Source organism: Microdochium trichocladiopsis, assembly GCF_020744255.1.
Source record: "Microdochium trichocladiopsis strain MPI-CAGE-CH-0230 chromosome Unknown B0I36scaffold_11, whole genome shotgun sequence".
NCBI classification, from domain to species: Eukaryota; Fungi; Ascomycota; class Sordariomycetes; order Xylariales; family Microdochiaceae; genus Microdochium; species Microdochium trichocladiopsis.
Window position 1 is genome coordinate 80,343 of NW_025763554.1, and position 21,415 is coordinate 101,757.

At 53.6% G+C, this 21,415-nt stretch overlaps 4 protein-coding genes across 4 annotated transcripts; 2 read left to right on the forward strand and 2 right to left on the reverse strand.

The window, feature by feature from the left end:
- Positions 1-875: 875 nt before the first annotated feature.
- On the reverse strand, positions 876-4,022 carry B0I36DRAFT_276336 (peptidase S8/S53 domain-containing protein). The gene is made up of 2 exons (XM_046151392.1): positions 2,525-4,022; positions 876-2,465 (listed from the first exon to the last, which is right to left on the reverse strand). The coding sequence occupies exons 1-2, from the start codon at positions 3,897-3,899 to the stop codon at positions 1,345-1,347; spliced, it is 2,496 nt and encodes an 831-aa protein (XP_046006235.1). The 5' UTR covers positions 3,900-4,022; the 3' UTR covers positions 876-1,344.
- A 2,964-nt stretch (positions 4,023-6,986) lies between these two features.
- B0I36DRAFT_34837 (uncharacterized protein) lies at positions 6,987-8,189 on the forward strand. The gene is made up of 4 exons (XM_046156681.1): positions 6,987-7,301; positions 7,376-7,472; positions 7,575-7,741; positions 7,846-8,189. Exons 1-4 carry the CDS (start codon positions 7,108-7,110, stop codon positions 7,958-7,960), a joined length of 573 nt encoding a protein of 190 aa, XP_046006236.1. The 5' UTR covers positions 6,987-7,107; the 3' UTR covers positions 7,961-8,189.
- B0I36DRAFT_253284 (NACHT domain-containing protein) lies at positions 8,143-14,925 on the reverse strand (the record flags this gene model as incomplete). Its single annotated transcript, XM_046150745.1, has 5 exons — positions 8,143-8,427; positions 8,482-13,622; positions 13,682-13,957; positions 14,023-14,362; positions 14,440-14,925. 5 exons carry the CDS (start codon positions 14,923-14,925, stop codon positions 8,143-8,145), a joined length of 6,528 nt encoding a protein of 2,175 aa, XP_046006237.1.
- A 1,966-nt stretch (positions 14,926-16,891) lies between these two features.
- Positions 16,892-18,203, forward strand: B0I36DRAFT_388279 (uncharacterized protein). Its single transcript, XM_046161236.1, has 2 exons — positions 16,892-17,286; positions 17,385-18,203. Exons 1-2 carry the CDS (start codon positions 17,022-17,024, stop codon positions 18,044-18,046), a joined length of 927 nt encoding a protein of 308 aa, XP_046006238.1. The 5' UTR covers positions 16,892-17,021; the 3' UTR covers positions 18,047-18,203.
- Positions 18,204-21,415: the final 3,212 nt, after the last annotated feature.

Below are 21,415 nucleotides of genomic sequence, written 5' to 3' on the forward strand. Positions count from 1 at the left end.
CTTCATGACCAAGCGGACATGGTTGTCGTCTTCGTCTTTTGCAGGTTCGAGGCGGAGGACTCGGATAGATGTTGATGTCGGTAGTGTGTCGTACGGAAATGCTTTATCTCCAACCAGTTTCTAGGTTGACAGAATATAAGCCTCAACTTTGCAAGTATCAAATCAACTCGGCGTTGTTGTGTTCAGACCAACCTGTAATACTGCCTTTGAATGCCGCAGAGAAGGCGAATTATGAGATTTTTCCTGAAGTGTTGCAAACGCGACGAATGCCTTGATGATCGTGTCGTTGGAAAGGATGGCCATTATGGACCAGTGAACCTATTTGTCGATATGCACAATGTATAACGAGACACGTATCGCAGAGAGAAGTTTGCTACCTCTCGCCACGTTTGAGGGGTCGGTGTAAGACCAAGTTAGAGAAATATGGTTTATCAAGCTGTCTATGGCTACTGACGTCATTGCAGTCATCTCTGATAAGGAGGGGCAGTAAGCAGGGGTTCGGGAACTATGCAGCGAGTGTCTGGTTATGACGCGGTTCTTGAAATGGAGCCGTATGATTGGCAGGTGCAAGACGGTGCACAACAACGTGTGGAGAAGTTTCCAGCCCTGGGCATGCTTGACTGCAGAAGCATATTTCCAAAGCCGGAGTGCCAAATGAGCTGCTTAACTTGGCATTATGGAAGTAGGAAAGGTTGCTCCTTTGTCGCCCAATCTTGGGTTCACAAGGTCGCCGGCTGCTGTCCAAATCCACCAGCATTATCGACTAAGTCGCTCAGCTGCTTGAGCCTGAGATCAAACGAGATTTCCTGCATCGCTACGGTGATATATTGACCTCCAAGCCCAATGACGGATTTTGGTAGTGCGGTGAAGTTAACGTCAGTCATGAGAGCCACCTGCTGACATACGCTGGACTCAATATCAACGTTGAGTACAGACTCGGGTTCACACGATTGTCAATAAATTGAGCTTCTCGCTCGACCTTAGTTAAAGTGACTCCACGTTCTACCATACAGGTGAACTCGCGGGCGATATTACGCTCGAAGCTATTGCAAAGGTCCTCTTTCATAAGAGCCTCATAATTAGTCTTCCTCTTGCCCGCGTATCCTGCAAAATCGCCGGCGAAGCCATAATCGGGCCCGACACTACCTAAAATATTGATAAACCGGTGCTGCTCTCTTCCAAGACACAGTGCAGTGAGCCTCACGTTAAGAAAGGTTAGATTCACCAAAAGCGAAGCGATTCAAGCACGTGTTGTCTCGGAAGATGATCCTATGCCTCCATCTCCGGCTCTGCAGTAGTTCTCCTGCAATTTCTGCGTCTGATAGCTCTAATTGCGTCTCTGTCTTAAGGGCCCGTAATACGTAGGACCGGACCAAGCCAACTTGTCCAGTCTTTCGGATTGTCATAATCCCGACTAACAGGTAGGAGGCGCAGAAGTAAGCGGAAGTCGCCGGGTGGTACGAGATAATCGTTATTATCCGAATCAACCAAGCCGCCCCACCAGGAGAGAATATGGAAGGTTGGGTCCATATAGTAGCTACCAAAGAGCAGCCCAAAGGATTCAACGCCGCCAAACGTATTATCGATAGGTAAGATCGGTGTAGTAGTCTCGAAATCATGGGATGCGTTGAAGCCGTAGTATGTAGGCTCAAATGTAATGTTCGCTGCCACGAGGTCGACGCGGTAGACGTAGGTCGGCTGGCGGGCGAAGTAGGTCATAGTTACGTACTCGCCAGCCGTCGTATTATAAGTAACCACGTCCTCGGTGTTGTACTCTATCGCGCCTCCTCCACTTGACAAGTGGCCCATAGCTGGCAATTGTGGGTTGTCGTCGATAAGGGCGCGCTCCAGCACGGGAACCTCGTTGACGACATAGGTCAGGCCTTGGTAGGGCAGTGTATACACGTCGCCTCCACCTCCAGAGACAACCAGGCGGATATAGCCAGAGTATATGGGTACCGTATCGGGATCGAGCCCCGATGGCGGCGTCACGACAAAGGAGACGGTGGCGGACTCTCCGGGCGCCAAGACGATCTGGGTTGGGGTCTCAAAGTCGACGGTGGCGTATATGGGCTTCGATGGGAACCCGTACACCATGTTCCCCACCACGTTGAGGTCTGCATACGGCGTTCGCTGCATCAGTCCGGCCGGTACATGGCTGATCTCAAATGTCTTGCTGTTTCCCTCAAGGTCCGTGTTGGTGAAGGTGATGTTCTTAGTGACTGGCTGCGCGCCCTGTCCGACCAGCACGACGCTCTGGTCAAACTTGGTCCCTCTGCTGTTGTACGCGTTCCAGACGTTGATAGAGCCCGCGCCCTGGTGGGCAACGCTGTGCGTGATCCTGTCGTCGCCCCACCACTTTGACGGCTGCGCCGTTGTGGTGAACAGGTTGGTCATCTCATCGACGCTGAGATTGGGGTATGCCGACTTCAGGAGGGCGTAACATCCGGACACGAATGGGGTGGCTGTTGATACAAACTCGGTCAGTATGAATGTCATCCGAAACCAATTGCGTTTCACTCACCCATTGATGTGCCGGAGATGATGGCGTACCCACCAACCGACAAGGGCCAAGCACTGAGGATGAGGTGGCCGGGTGCGGAGATGGTAGGCTTGAACACGCTGAACTCCCAGGTGTTCCCCATAGTCGAGTAGTTACTGGTGAAGCCGGCACTTGGATTATCGACAGACAGGAAGCGGCGGTCCGAGAACTGGGCGCTGTAGAAAATTGGGCCAGCTGCAGTGACTGCGGCATACAGCTTGGGCCCATCTACGTGGTCCATGGAAAGTATGATGAAATCACCCGGCCCGGAGCTCTGGTAGTCGTTGTCGGCAGGATTGCGCAGCTCCTGGTCCCTCCAGACCACGACTCCTTTGAAACCCAGGGAGCGTGCGTTGGTAAGAGGCAAGCTCAGATCGCAGAGGTACGTCTTTCGAACCATGTACAAGGTGGAGGACACGTTCACCCCGACGGCCTGGGCCGCCTTCTGGATGGAAGCGTATTCGCAGCCCGTGCTCTCGTCGTAGTCGGCTGATGCGTACACGGGGAACTCGCCATCGAGCGGCCATAGGCTACCATACCGCCACTCGCTGCTGCCATTGCCAGTGCTGCTCGTCCCCTGCATCTTGTACGTAGTAGGATACTTGGCCCCGTCAAGCGACGCGACGGCCACCGCATCCGGCGCAATGGCTGGTGAGCTGGTGAGCATCGGGCCCAGATTACCCCTGTTGCCCGCGGCGATGATGGTGGCGATGCCTCTACTCTTGGCGTTGGTGATGATCTGGCCGAAGGGATCGGCGTCCTCGAAACCACTGTCCGAGCCCAAGGACATGGACACGATATCGACACCGTCGTTGTAGGCGTCCATCATGGCCTGCATCACGACATCACTGGAGGCGACGCCGTTGCAGGCAAAGATGCGGTACATGCCGAGTGTTGCTTCCGGGGCGACGCCGAGCATGCCAAAGCCAAAGTCGTCCGGGTCTTCGCCTGCAATTATACCCGCGACGTGCGATCCGTGTCCGCCTGATGAGCATGTGGCGATTGGATCGTCAAGTCCGCCCTGTCCGTCGTCGAGGACGTAGTTGCGCCCGAAGGCAACCTTTTTGCCGGGGCCGAAGCCGCCGCCCAGGCCTGGATGGTTGTAGTCGACACCGCTGTCAATGATGGCAATCTTGACACCCTTGCCCTTGACCCCAAGCGCGTGAAGGCGATCGACACCGGCCATCTTGAGGTTGTCGTCAATCTTGTAATCCTTATCCCGGACGATGTCTGTCGAGTACCCTTCACCAGGGCTGCCGACGCTACCGTCGAACTCGGTAAGATCGACCAGGCTAACAGGACTAGGCCGCGAGATGGTCACAACGGGCCAAACCCTGCTGACTTCTGGCAGGCGCATGAGCACATCCTTGTCATCCTCCTTGGCCAGCTCAAGGGAAAGTCCGCGAAAGAGGGAGGCGTCTGTGAACTCGTGGCGAATCTGGTAATCGACATTCTCTGCCTCGGCCCGCTTATAGAAGCGTGCGTGTATGCCGCTCGACGAGTCGGAGTAGGAGTCGGAACGGCCGTTGAGGGAGGCTGCGTCCGGCTTGAGCTCGACAATGTAGGCCTTGGGGACAGTCTGCGGCACTGACACGCCCGATTGTACGGCCGGGTGGGACGGACTTCCGGCCGTGGCTGTGCTCCTCAGCACACCGGGGCCGTCGACGTCAATCGTGGCTGCATGTGCGCCTGGCGTAGTCACAAGAGCGGCTGCGCCGATGAGCACAGGCAACAAGCGACTTGCGACCATGGCGACCGTCTGCCTAGGAAACAGTCACGATATGATGAAAGATGGACTCCCCGAGGTGTAAGCCGCAGATGGGTGGTGTCTTGCTCCAACTTACTCTGTGGCTCACGAGACGAGCGTGACTGCCGGGTTATCTATACTTCTATCACGCGCGGAGCACATCTTATCAGCTTACAAACAACGCAATAACTGCCATGCATGGATTGCATTTGGATCTGCAGTCTTGGCATTCTAGAAAGGAGTATAGAGCAGCGCGCCAAACAAGGGTCAGAGGATTGCCGACATCCCCGACGCCATGATAGTCGCATTTTTGGGGAAGAAAAGCTCGATTCAGAAGGAAGTATAAGCCTTCTTGCATTCACCAAAGTTCCACTATGAGAAAACGTGACCCCCGAATACGAATAACTGCTACGTACTGTATTCTTGACAAACCACAGAGGTCCGATCAGGAAGGTGCAGTACGCGCCATGCCGTGCATACCCGGTTGCGAGCAAGGGGCTTCTTCCCTCATAGATAAGCTCCATGTGCGGAGGATTCTGAACACGAAGTGAACTACTATGTCTTACATCACGCGATTCAGCCATCAGGGGTCCTGAAAGGATAAGACACCATCTTACCCCGCATGAGCCCATGTTACGTCGCAGGGGTTCTGCAAGGATTACACAGTCTTCTTCCGTGCATAATTAACCATTTACGACATCTTTTTCAACCTCTACGCTCGTTAAGAAACGCTTCAACGAACACTGACGTGCTGGACAGGTTAGTCAAATCAGGGTAGTTAGGGTCAGATTGTAGTTAGAGATTGTGTGGCCTAAGGGCTCGGGGGAAATTTTCTGTGTTTTTGGATGGGGTGTTTAATCCTTGCAATTATCCCTACTGGTTGATACGGCTTGACAACCACCACCGATAACGTGAACATGGGTGCTGCAGAAGCGGAGACTGCCACATGCACAACAAAAGGGGCAGCCCGCGGAAGCCCAGCAACGACAGGGTTCATGATCGTTCACCCATTTGGCGGGGATTCTGCATGACAAAATCACCTCTGACAGCTCGTTCCATCGGCGTGCAGCGCACAACCCGCGGTAGGTGTTATTGTAACTCAATCCGGAGCCTTGCGTACTGTGCACGCTGGGAGCGGCTACCGGAGTAGCTTCTTCTCTGCTTCATCGTACCAATATCCCGGTACCAAGAGATGTGAGCTCAGCTTTGCGAGTGAAGCGCTGTCCCGGCAGCGATTGTGAAAGAGGGCTTTTAACGTCTTGACCTATCGCTGCGCCTCAATGGTATAGTCGTGGAGAATGATGTGGTAAAATTGCAAAATTAACGTCGGTAGTGGTGGTCGGAGAGTGTTGTGAATTTTCTCGATTTGTCTACGCAATCGGCGCAATTTGTGAAGCGTGGCAAAGTGCATCTGGGTGCTCGGTCTTTCTCCCCCGCTCCTCTGGACAACGCTCTGATCAATGGACAATAAGTATTAGCATTTCTAATACCAGCTTGCGTGCGTCCCATAGTTGGGCACGATTGACGCCTTCCGCATTCATCACCCCTACCGTACTGAAGATGTGCACAGCTGTATGGGATAAAGTTATATCCACGTCGACTTCCACTTTCACCAATTCTGGACTCTTATATACGCCCCCGGCACACCCACCTGGTCGCAATGGCTGAAATACTGCAGGAAAAGGCACAGAAAGCACTGCCACGGAACCCAGGTCGGCGCCAACAAGGCTGAGCATGTCTTTAACACGCTTTTCCAGGTTTCCTTCATATCTCAGTACTAATATATCGAGTTCGCAGAGCCGCTATCGAGGAGGTTTCATCTTCCAGACCCACTCGTCCTGTAAGTAGTCATTCAAGTGCTAGGAAGTATGTCCGTGGGGTATTAATGATTAACACATCTTGGTTTATGGCAGGGCCAAAATAAGGAATCCGAGATCAAGCGCCAAGGCTATAAGATGCCCATGCTTGTGAGCGGCGGGCCCTGATTAGCTTCCGGCTCGTTAGGAAGCGGCAGCCCGAGCAGCTCGGGCCGTCGGGGGCCGGCAGCTGCTCCATATGTAGTGATTCTTCGGCTGGCACTGATACGGTATGTGAGTTAGCGATCGGGGCGCGGCGGCGTAGATATAGTCGGCGATGTGGCGTATTGTCTCGTCCTTGAGACGGTACGGTCCGCTAGAGTTGTAGCCTTATACCGTCCGGCCGGCTCCAGCGTACGGCTCTCAGGTAAAGCCCCACGTGTAATTTCGAGCCTCGATACCTCGATGAATAAGCGGCAGGCCGTCGGTCTGGCTTAGGCCTTATTATAGCCCGTGCCCCTACGAGCAACCTGACTGCGTTAGGTCTGTTTCAGCAGGAATTATAGCTAAATCTTAAGCTAGGAGAGTGGATTTGCGGGGACTTGGATTTCGCAGACTAGTGTTTTTTTTTTCCGTCCCCACTCTGGATTAGCTCGTTATCCTGGCCTCGTGTCTGTGCGGGTAATAGTTGCGCCGCACTTTCGTGGTCGTCCCCTGGTTGCAAGTGTTGAAATTGGTCAGCGCTTCCACACGCCTGCTGATAAAGACGGCAAGGGTAATCCGGCTTTGACAAATACTTGTAGGATACCTGTAGATGCGCAAGGAGTCGTGCGACGACAGCTGTATATATAAGGTGAATAGTGGCGAACGTATAGCAAGTATTCTGCAGCTCGACTAGACTGGACAAGAACGAGCAAATAGAGGAGCTGGTTGAAACAACGTCTCATTCACCTTGCATTCCATCATTCATAACATCGGCGCTCCTGTTCCGATAATTCACTTTGCTTTAGCAGCTACCGACAATGAGTCCTTCCACGTTGCCCGTCCCTCAACGTATTTTGTCGCAGAACATCCTGCCGGTCCCGGCTCACCATAATGAACCCGTTGTGGAGACTACGGTCCAAGAGATAGATGTGGCAGACGTGGCGGGGTTTGGTGGCATGCTGAGGAGAGGCGCCGTGGCCAACAGCGTGTTTCCAGCTGAAAATGACGGCTTGTAAGTCAATTCTCGTCATGCTTCCAAAATCGTCCCGAGGACGCATATATAGATACATGCTTACCTCCGAACTGACTCGATGATGGCGCCAAACCTGGCTCCGGCATTGTATATCCGGGCGGAACGACTGTGTACTATCTCGACCTGGCTCCTGGCAGCAAGACACCCATGGTAACGTCCCGACCATCCCCATGGGCCGTCCCTGCTTTCCGCATCTCGGGTTACATTGTTGTATAGAAGCGTGCTAACTTCTTCCCAACAAACGATCAACAGCACCGGACAGTCTCTGCCGACTACATGATTGTGCTCGCGGGAAGCCCAACCTTGGTCGCACCCAAGGGCGCGTTCAGTGTTATCGGTGGCAAGGCGACTTATACCGAAACTGTTGACACCGTCGTCCCGCAGGGGTCGACTGTGGTTCAGAGAGGACAGTTCCATGCGTGAGTCCCCGCATGAGCAAATATCTTGGCAAGAACAGCGTGCAGATTCACAATGCTCTACAAGAACAGCTTGTGTGCACATGCTAACTGCGTATTGTGTATAGCTGGGAGAATCGCACCGAAGACTGGGTGCGCTTTGTCGCCGTCGTGGTCGATGCGCAGCCACAGGTCGTGGTCACAGAGTCCGGCAAGGCAACCCTGGGAGAAGCCTGGCTGTAACTTAGCATATCTGTGATGACATTTGACTGGATCGATTTAGTCTATGCACGAGTCCTCTTGCGCCCGCGCGACCATCACTACGCCCGACTCGGGAGAATGCATCAACACTTCATCTGCTATTTCTTGACCGTATGAGGCAGCTCCTTCCCATCGCCTTCCAATTCCTTTTCCCAAAATTATTGCTAGTTAGAGACATGTATGTTATCGCCAGACAATAAACTCCACTCCCTAAAACCTTCAATGTCGAGAATGTCGTCAGAACCCTCAGCCTTGCCCTTGCCAAACTTTGTGAAATCCCACTTCTCGACCCCATCGACGCCGCGCATGCTGTCAGAGAACTCGCGGAATACATCGGCATTGAGCCGCTCATATTCCTTATAATCCTTCGGCCAGGCGCCTAACCTCTGCACAGCGAGCTTCAGTAGACGGAAATGCAGCCTTACCCTGTCACCAGTGGGCATAAAGTGCTGGTCGATATCGTCCGCGGCAGCGGTGCTAGTGACAGGGCTGCGTGGCTGAACACCGCCGCAGGTCCCGTCGACATTGGATGAGAATATGAAGGGTTCCTCAGCAGCAGCGATCTGGATGCCAGCGACACCACTGGCGCTGGACCTCGAATCAGCGTTGGAGTGGTCCCATGACATCGCGGGTCCCTCCATGTCGACGAAGCCAACCTCACTGAAGCTCCGCAAGACCCCTTCGTGCACTGCGGCCGCCTTCTTGAGGTAGCGCGCTGGCATGCCCGCGATCTTGCCGTCTTTGCTCTGCTGCAGGTACCGCAGGGCCACAGTCGTGTACATGCTCGCCAGGAAGCGGCCCATGTCGAGCGTCCTGCCGTGCTGCGAGCCGTGCACGCGGCGCGAGTTGTAGACGACATCCTCGGCCAGCCTCACGGCGCCAGGCGTGTCGCCAACCAGATAGCGCGAGAGGATGACCCGTTGCGACAGCGCACTGGTGATATGCCGCGGCCATGCGCTGGCGCGCTTCTGGTCCCCGGCCACCGCTGCGGCGCAGTTGTCACGCGAGGACGTCCACAGGGACGTCAGCAGGTCGGAAAGGGTGGTGTAGTCCCGTTGGGAGCCGATGATGGAGATCAGACGGTCCAGCTGGGGCAGCGGGATCAGAGACATGTTTGTCTTCTTGAGCAGGATGCGTAGGGAGAATCGGGTGATGGGCGTGGAGGCGCTGAGCAGCTGAGCCATGGTCGCAGCGTTCGCCTTGACGGGCAAGTACTTGGTCACCAAAATGGCAGACGCGCCCGGGGGGAGGGCGTTGGTAAGGCGGGGTTTAGGAGAGGGAGAGTGCTCCTTGTCCGCGTGACTGTGGTGATGGTGATGGTGGTGGTCGCCATGGCTGGCACCTGTCCCTTCAGCAAGTGTCAAGCCCATAATGAGGACCGTCCTGGCTACATCTCGTTCCTGGCAATCGGGCTGTTGTGTGGATACGTACGTGAAGACGGCGGTCGCCAGGTCGATTGCACCTTCGTACTTGCCTTCTTGAAGCAAGTGCTGCACATCACGGACGGCACCGATACACACAGACCTGAGGAAATTGCTGGAGCGGTGCTTGCTGAAGTATTGCAGTACGCTCTGCAGGAAGATTGTGCTGTGTGAACCCTTGGCAAACTTGACTGTCTTCGCCGCGTGGCTGGTGAAGCACTTGGCGAAATCGGCAAATACTTCGTCCGCAGCGTCAAATCGTTCGCAGCTCTGCAAGTGGCCATAGAGGCGGGACGTGGCGGCTACGAGAGAGCAGAAATCATACGTCTTTGCTGAGATCAGAGCTCGGAACTCGGTAAAGTAGAGGTACTGCGTTGTGAGCTGCGCCAGGATATCCGTCACAGTGATGGTTTTGCTGTGCCGGCAAAGGGTGTACTCGAACTCGGCCAGAAAGACGAGGACCTCGCGATTCCTGTGCGTCAAGTTGAATCCACAAGACGCGACCTGCTTCGCGTTCTTCATAATGATTTGGCGGTAAAGCTCATGCTTGATCTCGATGGCTTTGTGAACTAACTCCGAGGACACATAACTTGATGCGATTGTTGAAGCGGCGGCAATAAGACGGACCGACGATGTCTCCTCGGACAAGATATGAACAGTCGCCTCTCTCAGCTCAGTAAGGATCGTCTCGATTCGGATTGTCGACTCCTCCTTAGTGGTTGTCGTAGAGGTGCTATAGAATTTGATAAGCTCGCTCAATTTGCAAAGCGATTCTTCATGCGCCCAGCCATGGGTTTCGCGGATCGTCGTCACACGCTTTCTCAGTGTCTTGATCGCCCTCTGTACCTGCTCGGATGAAAGAGTGACTGTTGTGGTGGTGGAAGTGGTCGTCGAGGTAAGCACGTCCGTCTGCGACTCATAGATGGACTCGAGATAACCACAAATCTCCTCGTGGTCAATCTCGGCGCACTCGATGTGCAGCAGCGCTTCAAACAGCTCGATCGCGAGAACCTCGTAGCGCTTTGACTCCATACATAGCCTAGCCAGATGTAATGTAGCATGGACCGTGATTGACGCTGACATGCCAAAGATTGCCTTACATTGCGCTTGGTATTCGACGCAGACGCTATGCACCAAGCTGAAATCTGCCCGTACGGTACGCAAGCAGTACGTGTACTTGTCAAAGACACTTCTCGCAAAGACGGAATCCGAGAACTTGCTGTAGCACTTGAAGTCGTGTAGAAAAGTCGAGAAGATGACCTTGAAGTACGACAAAGCCTCCGTAAACTGACCCTTGCTGTACAGCTCCGTAGCCACGATGATGAAAGGCTCAAAGGCGTCATGGCAGACAATAATGCCCTTGTCGTTGTCTTTGTGGAGCGCCCGGATGATCTTCTGGTAGTACTCAATGTAAATGGGCCTGGGACGGGTGAGCTCGGCTAATATCCACAGTTGTTTGACGACAAGTGCATGGCCACTGCCGTAGTGGCAGGTGTAGTCATCGAGAATCTCCTGATGGGTAACGATAAGCTGTTCGGTCTGTTCAGCGCACTTGAGGAAGTGTACCAGTGCGTGCGTGGCCTGCCCGCGGAGCTTGCTGTCGACCTTGCGGCAAGACCGCATGGCTCTGTACACGCGCACCCTGATATCTCCCTCCTTGGCTTTGCGACGACGATGCCGATAGCACTCGGCGAGACGGGTGGCCATGTCGACGCAGTGCTCAACGTGCTTGGCAGGAGCGATGACGTCCTGGATGTTTGCCGCAAATAAGGACGGCCAGATCCCGCGCAGAATCTGTTTCAAGAGACGAGAGCTGTCGTGCCACCGGTGTTCGGCTATGTAGATGCGAACGAGACTGAATGTTGCAGTAAAGGTTGTCTGCTCGATGGTTGTGATGGACTTGCTCTGCTCCAGAACCATCTCTTCAATCATCTCCTCAGAGATAGTGGTGGTAGTGCTGGAAGTACTGCTGATTGACTTGAAGATCTCCTCCGAGGTGGATTCGATGGTGATCTGAAGCTCCTTGTATACAGAGGTCTCGGTCTTTCTTGTGCTCTGGAAAAAGCTTGAGACACGCTTCATGATTGTGAGCGACTCGGAGACGAGTCCCATAGTCTTCATCATAGCCGAGATCTCAAGATACCACGAGCTCGTCTCTTCCGTGATAACCACTGTTGTGGACTTGAACTCCGCGTACGCAATGGACAGGATACTCCTGGCATACTCGACACGGGTCTCTTGCGTCATGAGGAATCGCGCATAGCACACAACAGTGCGTAACTTGCGCTCCTCCCAGATCGACGAATGCGAGATGCGGAATTCTCGGTTGACATGCTCCCAGATCTCGACATAGGTGTGTTCGGCGAGTTCAATCCGCCCTTGCTCCAGATACTCTTGCGCCCTCAGCAGGAGCACCTCAAATTCCCAGTGCACGCCTCCATGAAAGTCGAGAGACTCATCGCAGTCCTCTTCATCGAGACTCAGGATGATGCCGACGTCAGACCCATGTGGGTGGCCCTTGCGGCCGCGTAGATGAACTTCCAGACTCCCGTCCATGTGCTTGTCATCCGCTGTGGGGATATCACTTTTGCCCGTGATAATCCGGATTTTGACAAGAATGGCTTCGGCTTTCTTCTCATCCTTGAGCAGCCGATAATGGTCGATGAGCATTTGGTAGGTGCTGACGACGTACTCAGAACTCTCGCCGTACTGGACAGTATAGCATTCAACCAGAATTCGCAAGACCTGCTCTCGGTGGAGCATGACGTCCGTCCTGGCACTGGTCAGGAGTGCGCTCGTAAGCTCGAGGAAGACCTTGGAGAGATGTACGGTAATAGCGGAATTGGTAGTCAGAAGCGCATGGGAGATTGTTGCCGCCTCGTGGAAGCATGTAATTGCGTCGGGGGTGAAGTCTACCTGCCGGTACACGTTGCCCAAGAAGATAAGCACCTGGAGTGTTACAACACTCTTTGTGGTGAATAACTCTCGGCAAATAGTTGACAGCATGCTGTAAAGCGTCAGCAGGACTGGGGTTGGCCGGTGCTCCCATAGCGCCGCTTGCAGCAGCCACACTGTCATATTCTGGGGCAAGAACTTGGCGACAAGCCTGGCAGCATTGCTGTCGCCGTTCTCTGTGGCTTGATGGTATGCCAGGCTTTTGCGCAAATGCGTGGGCCAGTAGCAGACAGCAAAGTCTAGTAGGTGGCTCCTAGTCGTAAGCTGGTGAACTGTCTGGCTGCCCAGGATCGTGAGAGAACACTTGTGTTCTTCCGTGACGGTAGAGCTGATGTATACCAGCAGTCTTACTGCAAAGTCACCATGGCGGTCCTTAATCGCTCCCTTGGCAGTAGCCAGGTACTCGATGGTTGCTTGGCGGAAGGTTGCATGGCGGAAGTGTACAAGCCCGTCCTGCTGATGCAACAGAGACCAAGCAGGGTTGAGGATGCCGTTAACGTTGATCTTGACTCCGGAATCCAAGGTCTTTTTCTCGACGTTAACAGTTGCGAGTATCGCCAGCTCACCGACGCTGAGAGGGCGCTCAGAAGTAACCATCCAGGTCAACAACATGCGAGCCTGCTCCGTAACCTCGGGCGCCGACAATGTGTTGCGGACAAAGTCGAATACTGTAGACTTCTCGATCTTGTCCAGCGCAGCCGACACGGCTTCGGCTGACTCTTCACGACGAAGTAGTCGACTGGCCTGCTTGGCCCAAACGAAACTACCCTTGGACGCAGTAACGATACGATCAACGAGAGCGTCTCGGTCGGCTTCGCTCATCGACACGTATAGCTTCCAGCCGCCAAAGTAGTCGTCAATGACCTTCATAATGTCATCGAAAATGAGGTCCTCGTCCAGATGGACGGCGTGCGTGTCCTGATGGGCCTGCGCGCCCGTGACGATCAACTTGATTGGACTGACGCCTTTGGTCGTGCAGATTGAGCGTAAACGCTGGTAAAGGGCACCCTCGCCACCTTTGCACTCGTCCAGCCCGTCCACAACAAGAACGAGCTGCGGGAGGCTACTAGTGGCAATGGACACGGCCCGCGCAAGTGCCTTCCAGAGAATGTCGTTGTAAGCCTCGTCAGTGGTAGACTTGAGGGACCGTTCGTGCGCGTCCGCGAGGACTTTAAGAAGGTTCACATCTCCAATGCATCGCTGGAATAGCTGGTTGAGGAGACACCGAGCGATTCCTCGCTGCATAGCCTCAACTGGAATTCTCGAGTCTGCACGGGACATTAGACGCCATTGCCTGGGAACAGCTAGAGTTGGTCTAGGAACCTACCGATGGCCACGAAGAGCGTGTTATACTTGATGCCAGCAATGGGCCGCTGCAGATAGTCAACGATGACAGAAGCCAATACGGATTTTCCCGAGCCAGGTGCACCATGCAGGGACATGATCTTCTGCGGTCCTCTCAGAAATCGCGTAAGATGAGTGCCGATGTACAGGCACGTCAGCTCCTCCCTCTCATGGGCCAGGTGGGAGGCTGAGTCGGCGAGATGCTCGAGGACATGGTCCTCAGGCGCCAGCCACCTTCGCACATGCTTAATGCTTGCGACTGCGGGGGAATAATGTGAGTAAGCTATGTCCATGTGCGACGCACTAGATTTACTCGGGGCTTACATTTGCTACCATCTATTCTTTCTTTCTGCAGTTGATGCGTCCACATGAGCTCAGAGGTCATTTCGCACCGGCCGAGGAATGCCTTGATCTGGCCGGCAAACGTTGAATAGACATTGACAGAAACCGAAGTTTTCGTCAAGTTGTTGATCAGCCCGTGGAAGTGCGTTGCAACGCTGGCGACCAGGGTGACCAGATCGGAAAGCGCCATGATGACATGGTCGCGGATCTCGCGCGAGGCGCCAAACAGCTCGGTACGCTGGAGGAGATCGACCAGCGGGATCGACATGTTGTAGAAGAATCCAAACGAGACCATCAAGGCTCGCGCGTTCTGCTGGCCAAGCTGTTGATAGGAGGAGAGGCGTCAGCAGAAGAAGATCAAGCTCGTACGGACAACACTTTCAAGGCCCGAGAACTTACATCCAGTAGTAATGAACAGTAACCATAGCTAAGCTGTGCGGCGAGGTAGCTGTCGCCAGCAATCTCTTGGACGGCGTACTCGAAAGAGTGCAGCCGGTCAGCAAAGAGTTGGGCCCACGCGAGTACCTTGTCGTAACTGCTTCCTTCCGGGGGCAGTTCACTCATGCGCTGTTCGCTGATCCACTCACGCAGTGAATCATATGTGGAACTGAGGATGGCGCGGCCAAGCTCGTCATAGCTACGTTGTCTAATGGAGTGAACAAGATGAGAAAGGTTGGACACGCTGGCCGTGGACACCTTCCTTGTTGTGGACGGAGGGCCAAAAGACAGCTGGCGACTCCCGATCACACTGCCGGAGAACTCTTCCTCATGGTGGTTTGAGTATGAAGCACTGACGCTGCGACTGAAATAACTTGAGGAAGGGTCATCGGGCATGGTGAGGGCAGCCGCAGCCGGGAGGTGGGGAGACAGCATGCTGGGTGCCATTTTGGCTGCTGATGATGACGGGGCAAGGCTTGGTCTTTTGTTGGAATACTCGACAGGAGGGGAAGCTGATGTCGATGTGCGTCCTAAAGACTTCTTCTGCTTTCTGGTGACGGTGAAGATTTGAGTTTCAGTGCTTGATAACCAACACGAGGATGAATTTGGGGATGGCGATCTCACCTTCCACGCCAGCTCCCCAAGAGAACAAATGGACAGCAGCAGGATATGAGATCACAGAGTCGAGCCAGGGCGCTGGGTCAAAATCTTGGCTTGCCGATGATCAGCGTACAAGATGGTCTGCGATAGGAAAGATTCGTCAAGGGTAATATGAGCAACGTCGCCAAACAATTCTTGCATCTGGCCCGGTTTGATCTCAGTCTTTATATGAATCCGTGAAGCGCTCTCTTGACTCTGGCTTGTCTTCAGCAGCTTCGGGAGCATGCCCATATCCGAATGTGAGCCTCGGATACCCCACCGAAATGAGACACAGCATCCCACACCAGAGTCTGCGTCTCGCCATCACTAATGCATTGTACGGCCTTGAGCCAGACTAGTGTGATGCATGCCCGAAGCAAAACCATTCCGCTTCTGCATACATGGGGTACTTACACCCAGCTGTGGTACACGAAGTAGCTCACGGCCAAGAATGCTGTCCGGAACTGGAGGGTGCTCCGACCCACGAGACCAGAAGCCACCCGGGCATGCATTGCATGCTCAGCCCCCCCGGATCTGATGGCCAAGTCCGGCAAGATTGGTTGTGGAGCCCGCCTTGGTATTCTCAGGGCGTCGCCGAAGCTGATCGAGAGCAGACATGGAATTCCTAGATGGGCAATTGGACCTGATTTTAGCCCCACTTTGAGACCAGCTGAATGTGATGGGCATCCCGGGTTTGTTTGTGGCTTGCGGAGCGGCACGAGGGCGGGACGACCCTCCGTGCTAGCCAAATCTAATCCGAACCCTGCATGTCCCTCTAAATCTGGGGTCTCAGCTGTGGTCTACCCCTAGCCCTGGAGAAACTCGACGCGAGTACAACGCTGTTCTCTCAGCTCATACACCATCCCGGATTCTTCTTGAGTATGTCGACATCGCGACCTGCATGGAAGAATGCTCAACTGCATCGACCATGGTACAAGTTCTCATTGACCAGTCCTATGCGGACGCCGTTCCTTCAATTAACTCGATGGAGAGTATTTGAGCGAAGGAATGCAGTCGACAGCTGAGACAACGTAGGGTCGCCGGGCCTAGCCTTCGAGCTGAGCCCAACCAGCCAGCCACAAACCACGTGGACGCCGACAAGGGGAAATTGGGACTAGCTTGATCGGTCCATGGTCATTGACTATTAGAAATCGGCACTGGCGACAAATGCGGCCTGGTCCATTCTGTCTCGCAGCCTAAGCATTCCCCTCCTAGTTTAATCGCTCCACCTGGTCCTCTTGGTCGAACGGAAGATAGAGTAGGCAGATATTGTCCTGTTGGTAACTTGGCGGAGCGGCAAGGCTGACATGATATCTTCTGGAGTAGCTTTCCTAGATATTGCAAATATCAGGTCCGGAGGACATGGTTCGTCCAGAGTAGTAGTTAAGACCCTAAGACGGCTACTGTCGTCTTCCAACGTATTCTGGATGCAGCTGATGCTCTCCATCAACTATGGCTTCCTGGCTGGATTAGGTAGGCTTAGGCTTCACCAGAATGGCTGAGAAGACCTTGAAGCACATAAAGCTCGATTCCAATTCGATTCTTATTAGCGCCAATGGAAGAGGAGGCGAGCTGCTGCTTTAGAGCAGGCTCGAAGCTTCACAAGTCCTCACTCGTCAGTTGATGTGTTTCTTGTGCGGAGGGTATCCACTGTGCCGCTCATGTATGTCGTGACTGCGAGGAGGACATGCGGCCCGTCCACAATCCGACCCCGCTGCTGATCAGACCCCGCAACTGTAGAATTTGTACGGACAAACCCACCATATGGAACGCAACGCCTTGTCTCGCAATTTTTGACCATACGCAATATAGCTTCCCCTCGGCGGCCATTCTCCATCATCGCCATCCTCCTGCCCTTGTCCTTACGCAACATCTCGGAGAGATATCAAGTCCGAAGGATAACCATGTCGGCCCCACTGACTGTCGGTGTCATCGGTCCAGCCGGCTTCACGGGATCTCATGTATGTGTCGAGTTGTTGGGGCGAGGACACACCGTCGTGGGCATATCCCGCCACCCCGAGAAGTTCGGCACGCATCCCAGATATGTCGCCAAGTCTGTCGACGTCGGGCAGCTGAGTATAGCCGCGCTTGCAGAGGCATTCAGTGGCCTCGATGTGCTCATCTGCTGCTATGGGCCTCAACCAGGAGGTCCAGGATCCTCGCTATACAGTGAGTAGACCACCAATACGGCGAGTCCCTTCACAAGAACCGCAGCATCGTGGCACAGTATGCAAGACGCACTAGATCTGATACAACCTCACACGCAGGGTCATTTATTGAGGTCGTTCGCCGCATCGTCCTTGCGGTGCGACAGGTCGAAAACTTGTATTTCATGTTCATTGGCGGCGCCGGCAGCTTGCATGTCCCTGGAACGACAGGCATCTGCACGGCAGACGACCCCGATTTCTTGGTGGCTTATCGCAGGGCCATCGCCGACAGCGAAGCCCACACGTCTTATCTGGTGGAAAGACTAGGCCCCATGGGTTCCGCGCTGCGCGAGTTTCGCACCGCACGCGTGGCCGAGCGTCAAGGCCAGGCGACGGAGGAGACGCGCGCATTCATCGATGACTACGAGGAGAAGGCCAGATCGCAGGATTTTGCTCTGGAGTTCATCCAGGCAGTGAGGACCACGTTCATGTTCTTCGACGGCAACACCTCGTTCTCCTGGACCTTTGTGTCGCCGCCTCCGCTGTACCGGCCTGGGACACGCACTGGCAGCTACGAGGTGGCTGTGGATGACGTGCCACTCACTGGCCAAAAGGTCTCTGACAACATGTTTGAGGGGCGGTTGACCGGCATAACGGCAGCCGATCTAGCGATTGCGGTGGCAGACGAGTCAGAGCGCAAGGCCCACAAACACCAGCACTGGACGGCGTCGGGCGACCTTTCAGACGACAAACCGACGTCCATCTTCAAGACTCTTGACTAGAGGAGATGAAATAGGGCGCACCGCTGCTTCTCTCCCTGGGGACGATTTCAACCTGCTTACTCTGAGATTATCATAGCCAACATTCAAATGGAATGTCTTCTCCTTCCTTGCTTAAAATGAAGCTGCGGTGTGGCGCTTGTGTTAGGGTGACCTGTGGGACGGCCACGTGTTTGTTGATGTCAAGACTGGCCGGCCTACTATTTTTGACTCTATCTCCCTTCATGTACACAAAGAATGCAAGTGATGTCAGACAGCTGTGCTTCTCCAGGTTTATCGAAGCTAACAAGAACGGGTAACGTAATCCACAAGCGAGCCACACAAGCAAGTGAGCCACTTTCCGTCATTTCCGTAGAGGCTACCTTCTTTCCCCTTTTTCTCCACCAACAATTATGGGACGGCAATCAATTGAAAGCGACATTATTCTAGCGCTTCAGGCGCTCCAATCAGACCTAGAATTAAGTGTACGACAAGCTGCATTATTGTATAATGTATCCCGTGCAACCCTCCAGCGACGACGAGCCGGCCGACCTGCAAAACGCGATCTCCGACCACATAACCAGAATTTGACCTCGTACGAAGAGGATAGCGTCGTACGATATATAATCGACCTAGATTCGCGATCGTTTCCACCGCGGTTAGGTAGTGTTCGAGAAATGGCGGATCGACTCCTCCGCGAACGCGACGCGCCATACGTCGGAACGAACTGGGCCTTAAACTTCGTACAACGCCGACCTGAGCTCCGTACGCGTTTTAATCGAAGAATCGACTACTAGAGAGTCCTCTACGAGGATCCGGACGTGTATCGCGCGTAGTTTTCGCTCGTACGAAACATAATCGCGAAACACGGGATCTACGATAACGATATCTACAACTTTAACGAAACGGGCTTCGCGATAGGTAAAATCTCCGCCGAAACTATCGTTACAACCTCCGATTAACGCGGGAAGCTAAGTGTCACGATCCTGCCTCCGGGGTCAACCGTCTGGCAGGGCGCTGGGGTTGCTGTTCTGCAAGATAGGTAAAGCCTGTACAATAACAACTAACACTCTGCTGTCGTTCTCTCTCTGGGTTGTCGTTCGTGTCTCTTGGAAGAGATACCAGTCTCGGCAATTGAGTGACTAGTTCAAGTGTGGGCGAAACTGATACTTAGATTGATCGCTGAAGTACAAAGGTAATGACTGTCTATCTAGGAGATCCTCCGCATTATATCCTTTGTCCTTCATCGTGGTCATGACATGTCTGGCTGACGGTCATGGTGGTTTGGTCATGACCGTCAGTCTTGGCGCTCATGACGGTCATGCATGAGATGCATGACCGGTGGTACCGTACCCGCGCTTCTTATCCTTATCGTGCCCCTGGCCCGTGATTACGTAAGAAACCTGTGACGGCACTGCCACATGATCCGCCCTTGTCCTTGGCCTGATCCTGCGGCCTGGTTTGTTTGTGCTCTTCTTGCCCAGACAGTCGTCCCCTGTGTGACAACCCGACCAACAGGTCGCAAGATCGGGCCAGGGACAAGGGCAGGTCATGCACGCGGGACGGCACACCCCAGGTTACGTAAGCATTTCATTATGTCAGCAGGATATGTGGATCGGAACATATCCAGCGATCCAGGATATGTGGATCGGAACATATCCAGCGATCCAGGATATGTGGATCGGAACATATCCAGCGATCCAAGGGCACACCTCCTTGGAACCACGATGAAGGACAAAGGATATAATGCGAAGGATTTCCTAGATAGACAGTCATTACCTTTGTACTTCAGCGATCAATCTAAGTATCACTCTCACCCTTCACTTGGCCTAGTCACTCAATTGATCCGAGTGTGATATCTCGCAAGAGACACGAACGACAACCCCCGAGACACGACAAGCACGGAGTCAGTATTGCATGAGGTTGCTACCTACCTTATCCAGGACATAAACCCCACAGCGCCGATCAGACGGTTGACCCCGGAGATCGGATCGTGACACCCTGTTGGTCGGGTCGTCACACTAAGAGCTATATAACAAGGGAATCAGGAATGGGTTACAGTAATCCAGGGTATCGCGTCGTATAGCTATTCAATCCCGCTATATATTATCTTCGCCGGGAAGGTCCACCTTAACTCCTGGACCGCGAATAGCCCCCTACCGCCCGACTAGGTAATCGCGCTTTTAGAAAACGGTTGGACGACGAATGAGAGAGGCCTAGAATGGGTAAAACACTTCGATTTCCATATAAAGAGTCGTACGAAGGGCGCCTACCGCCTCCTTATCCTCGACGGCTACGAAAGCTACCATTCTGTCGATTTCGAGCTCTACTGTAAGGAGCAGAACATTGTAACGCTCTATATACCTGCTTACTCGTCGTATAAGCTCCAGCCTTTCGATGTTGGGTGCTTTGGACTTCTGAAACGGGCGTACGGTAAAGAAATCGAAGGTCTAATACGGGCGTACGTAACCTACGTTTCGAAGGAGGACTTCCTCCCAGCCTTTTATAAGGCGTACGACGCTGTAATGACCAAATCAAACATCTAGGCAGGCTTTAGAGCGATAGGCCTAGTACCGTACGACCCGAATTATGTAATTTCATAGCTAGATGTGAAGTTTCATACGCCGACACCGCTAGGTTCCTCTGCTGGACTACCACCCCCCTAGGTCTTAAAGACGCCGAATAACCCAATTGAGGCCGAATCGCAGACGGAGTATATTAGAAATCGCATCGTACGACACTAGAATAGTGTGACGACCCGACCAACAGGGGACGGTTGTTTGGGCAAAGAAGAGCACAAACAACTAGGCCACAGGATCAGGCCAAGGACAAGGGCGGATCAGGTGGCAGTGCCGTCACAGGTCTCTTATGTAAGCATGTGCAAGGATCACGATAAGGATAAGGCACGGAGGATACCGGTCATGCATCACCTGCATGACCGTCACGAATGCCAAGACTGATGGTCACGAACAAACCACCATGACCGTCAGACGAGCACGGCATGACCACGATGAAGGACAAAGGATATATAGATGCGGAGGATCTCCTAGATACACAGTCACTACCTTTGTACTTCAGCGATCAATCTAAGTATCAGTTTCACCCACACTTGAACTAGTCACTCAATTGCCGAGACTGGTATCTCTTCCAAGAGACACGAACGACAACCCAGAGAGAGAACGACAGCAGAGTGTTAGTTGATCTTGCGCAGGCTTTACCTATCTGCAGAACAGCAACCCCAGCGCCCTGCCAGACGGTTGACCCCGGAGGCAGGATCGTGACAAATAGCTCTCCGTCATCTATTATTGAGAGCCTTCGGCAGCTAAATAAAGGAATTATAATAATGGTGTACGAGTAGACCCTTATGCGCTATAACCTCGCTAAACTTCGAGA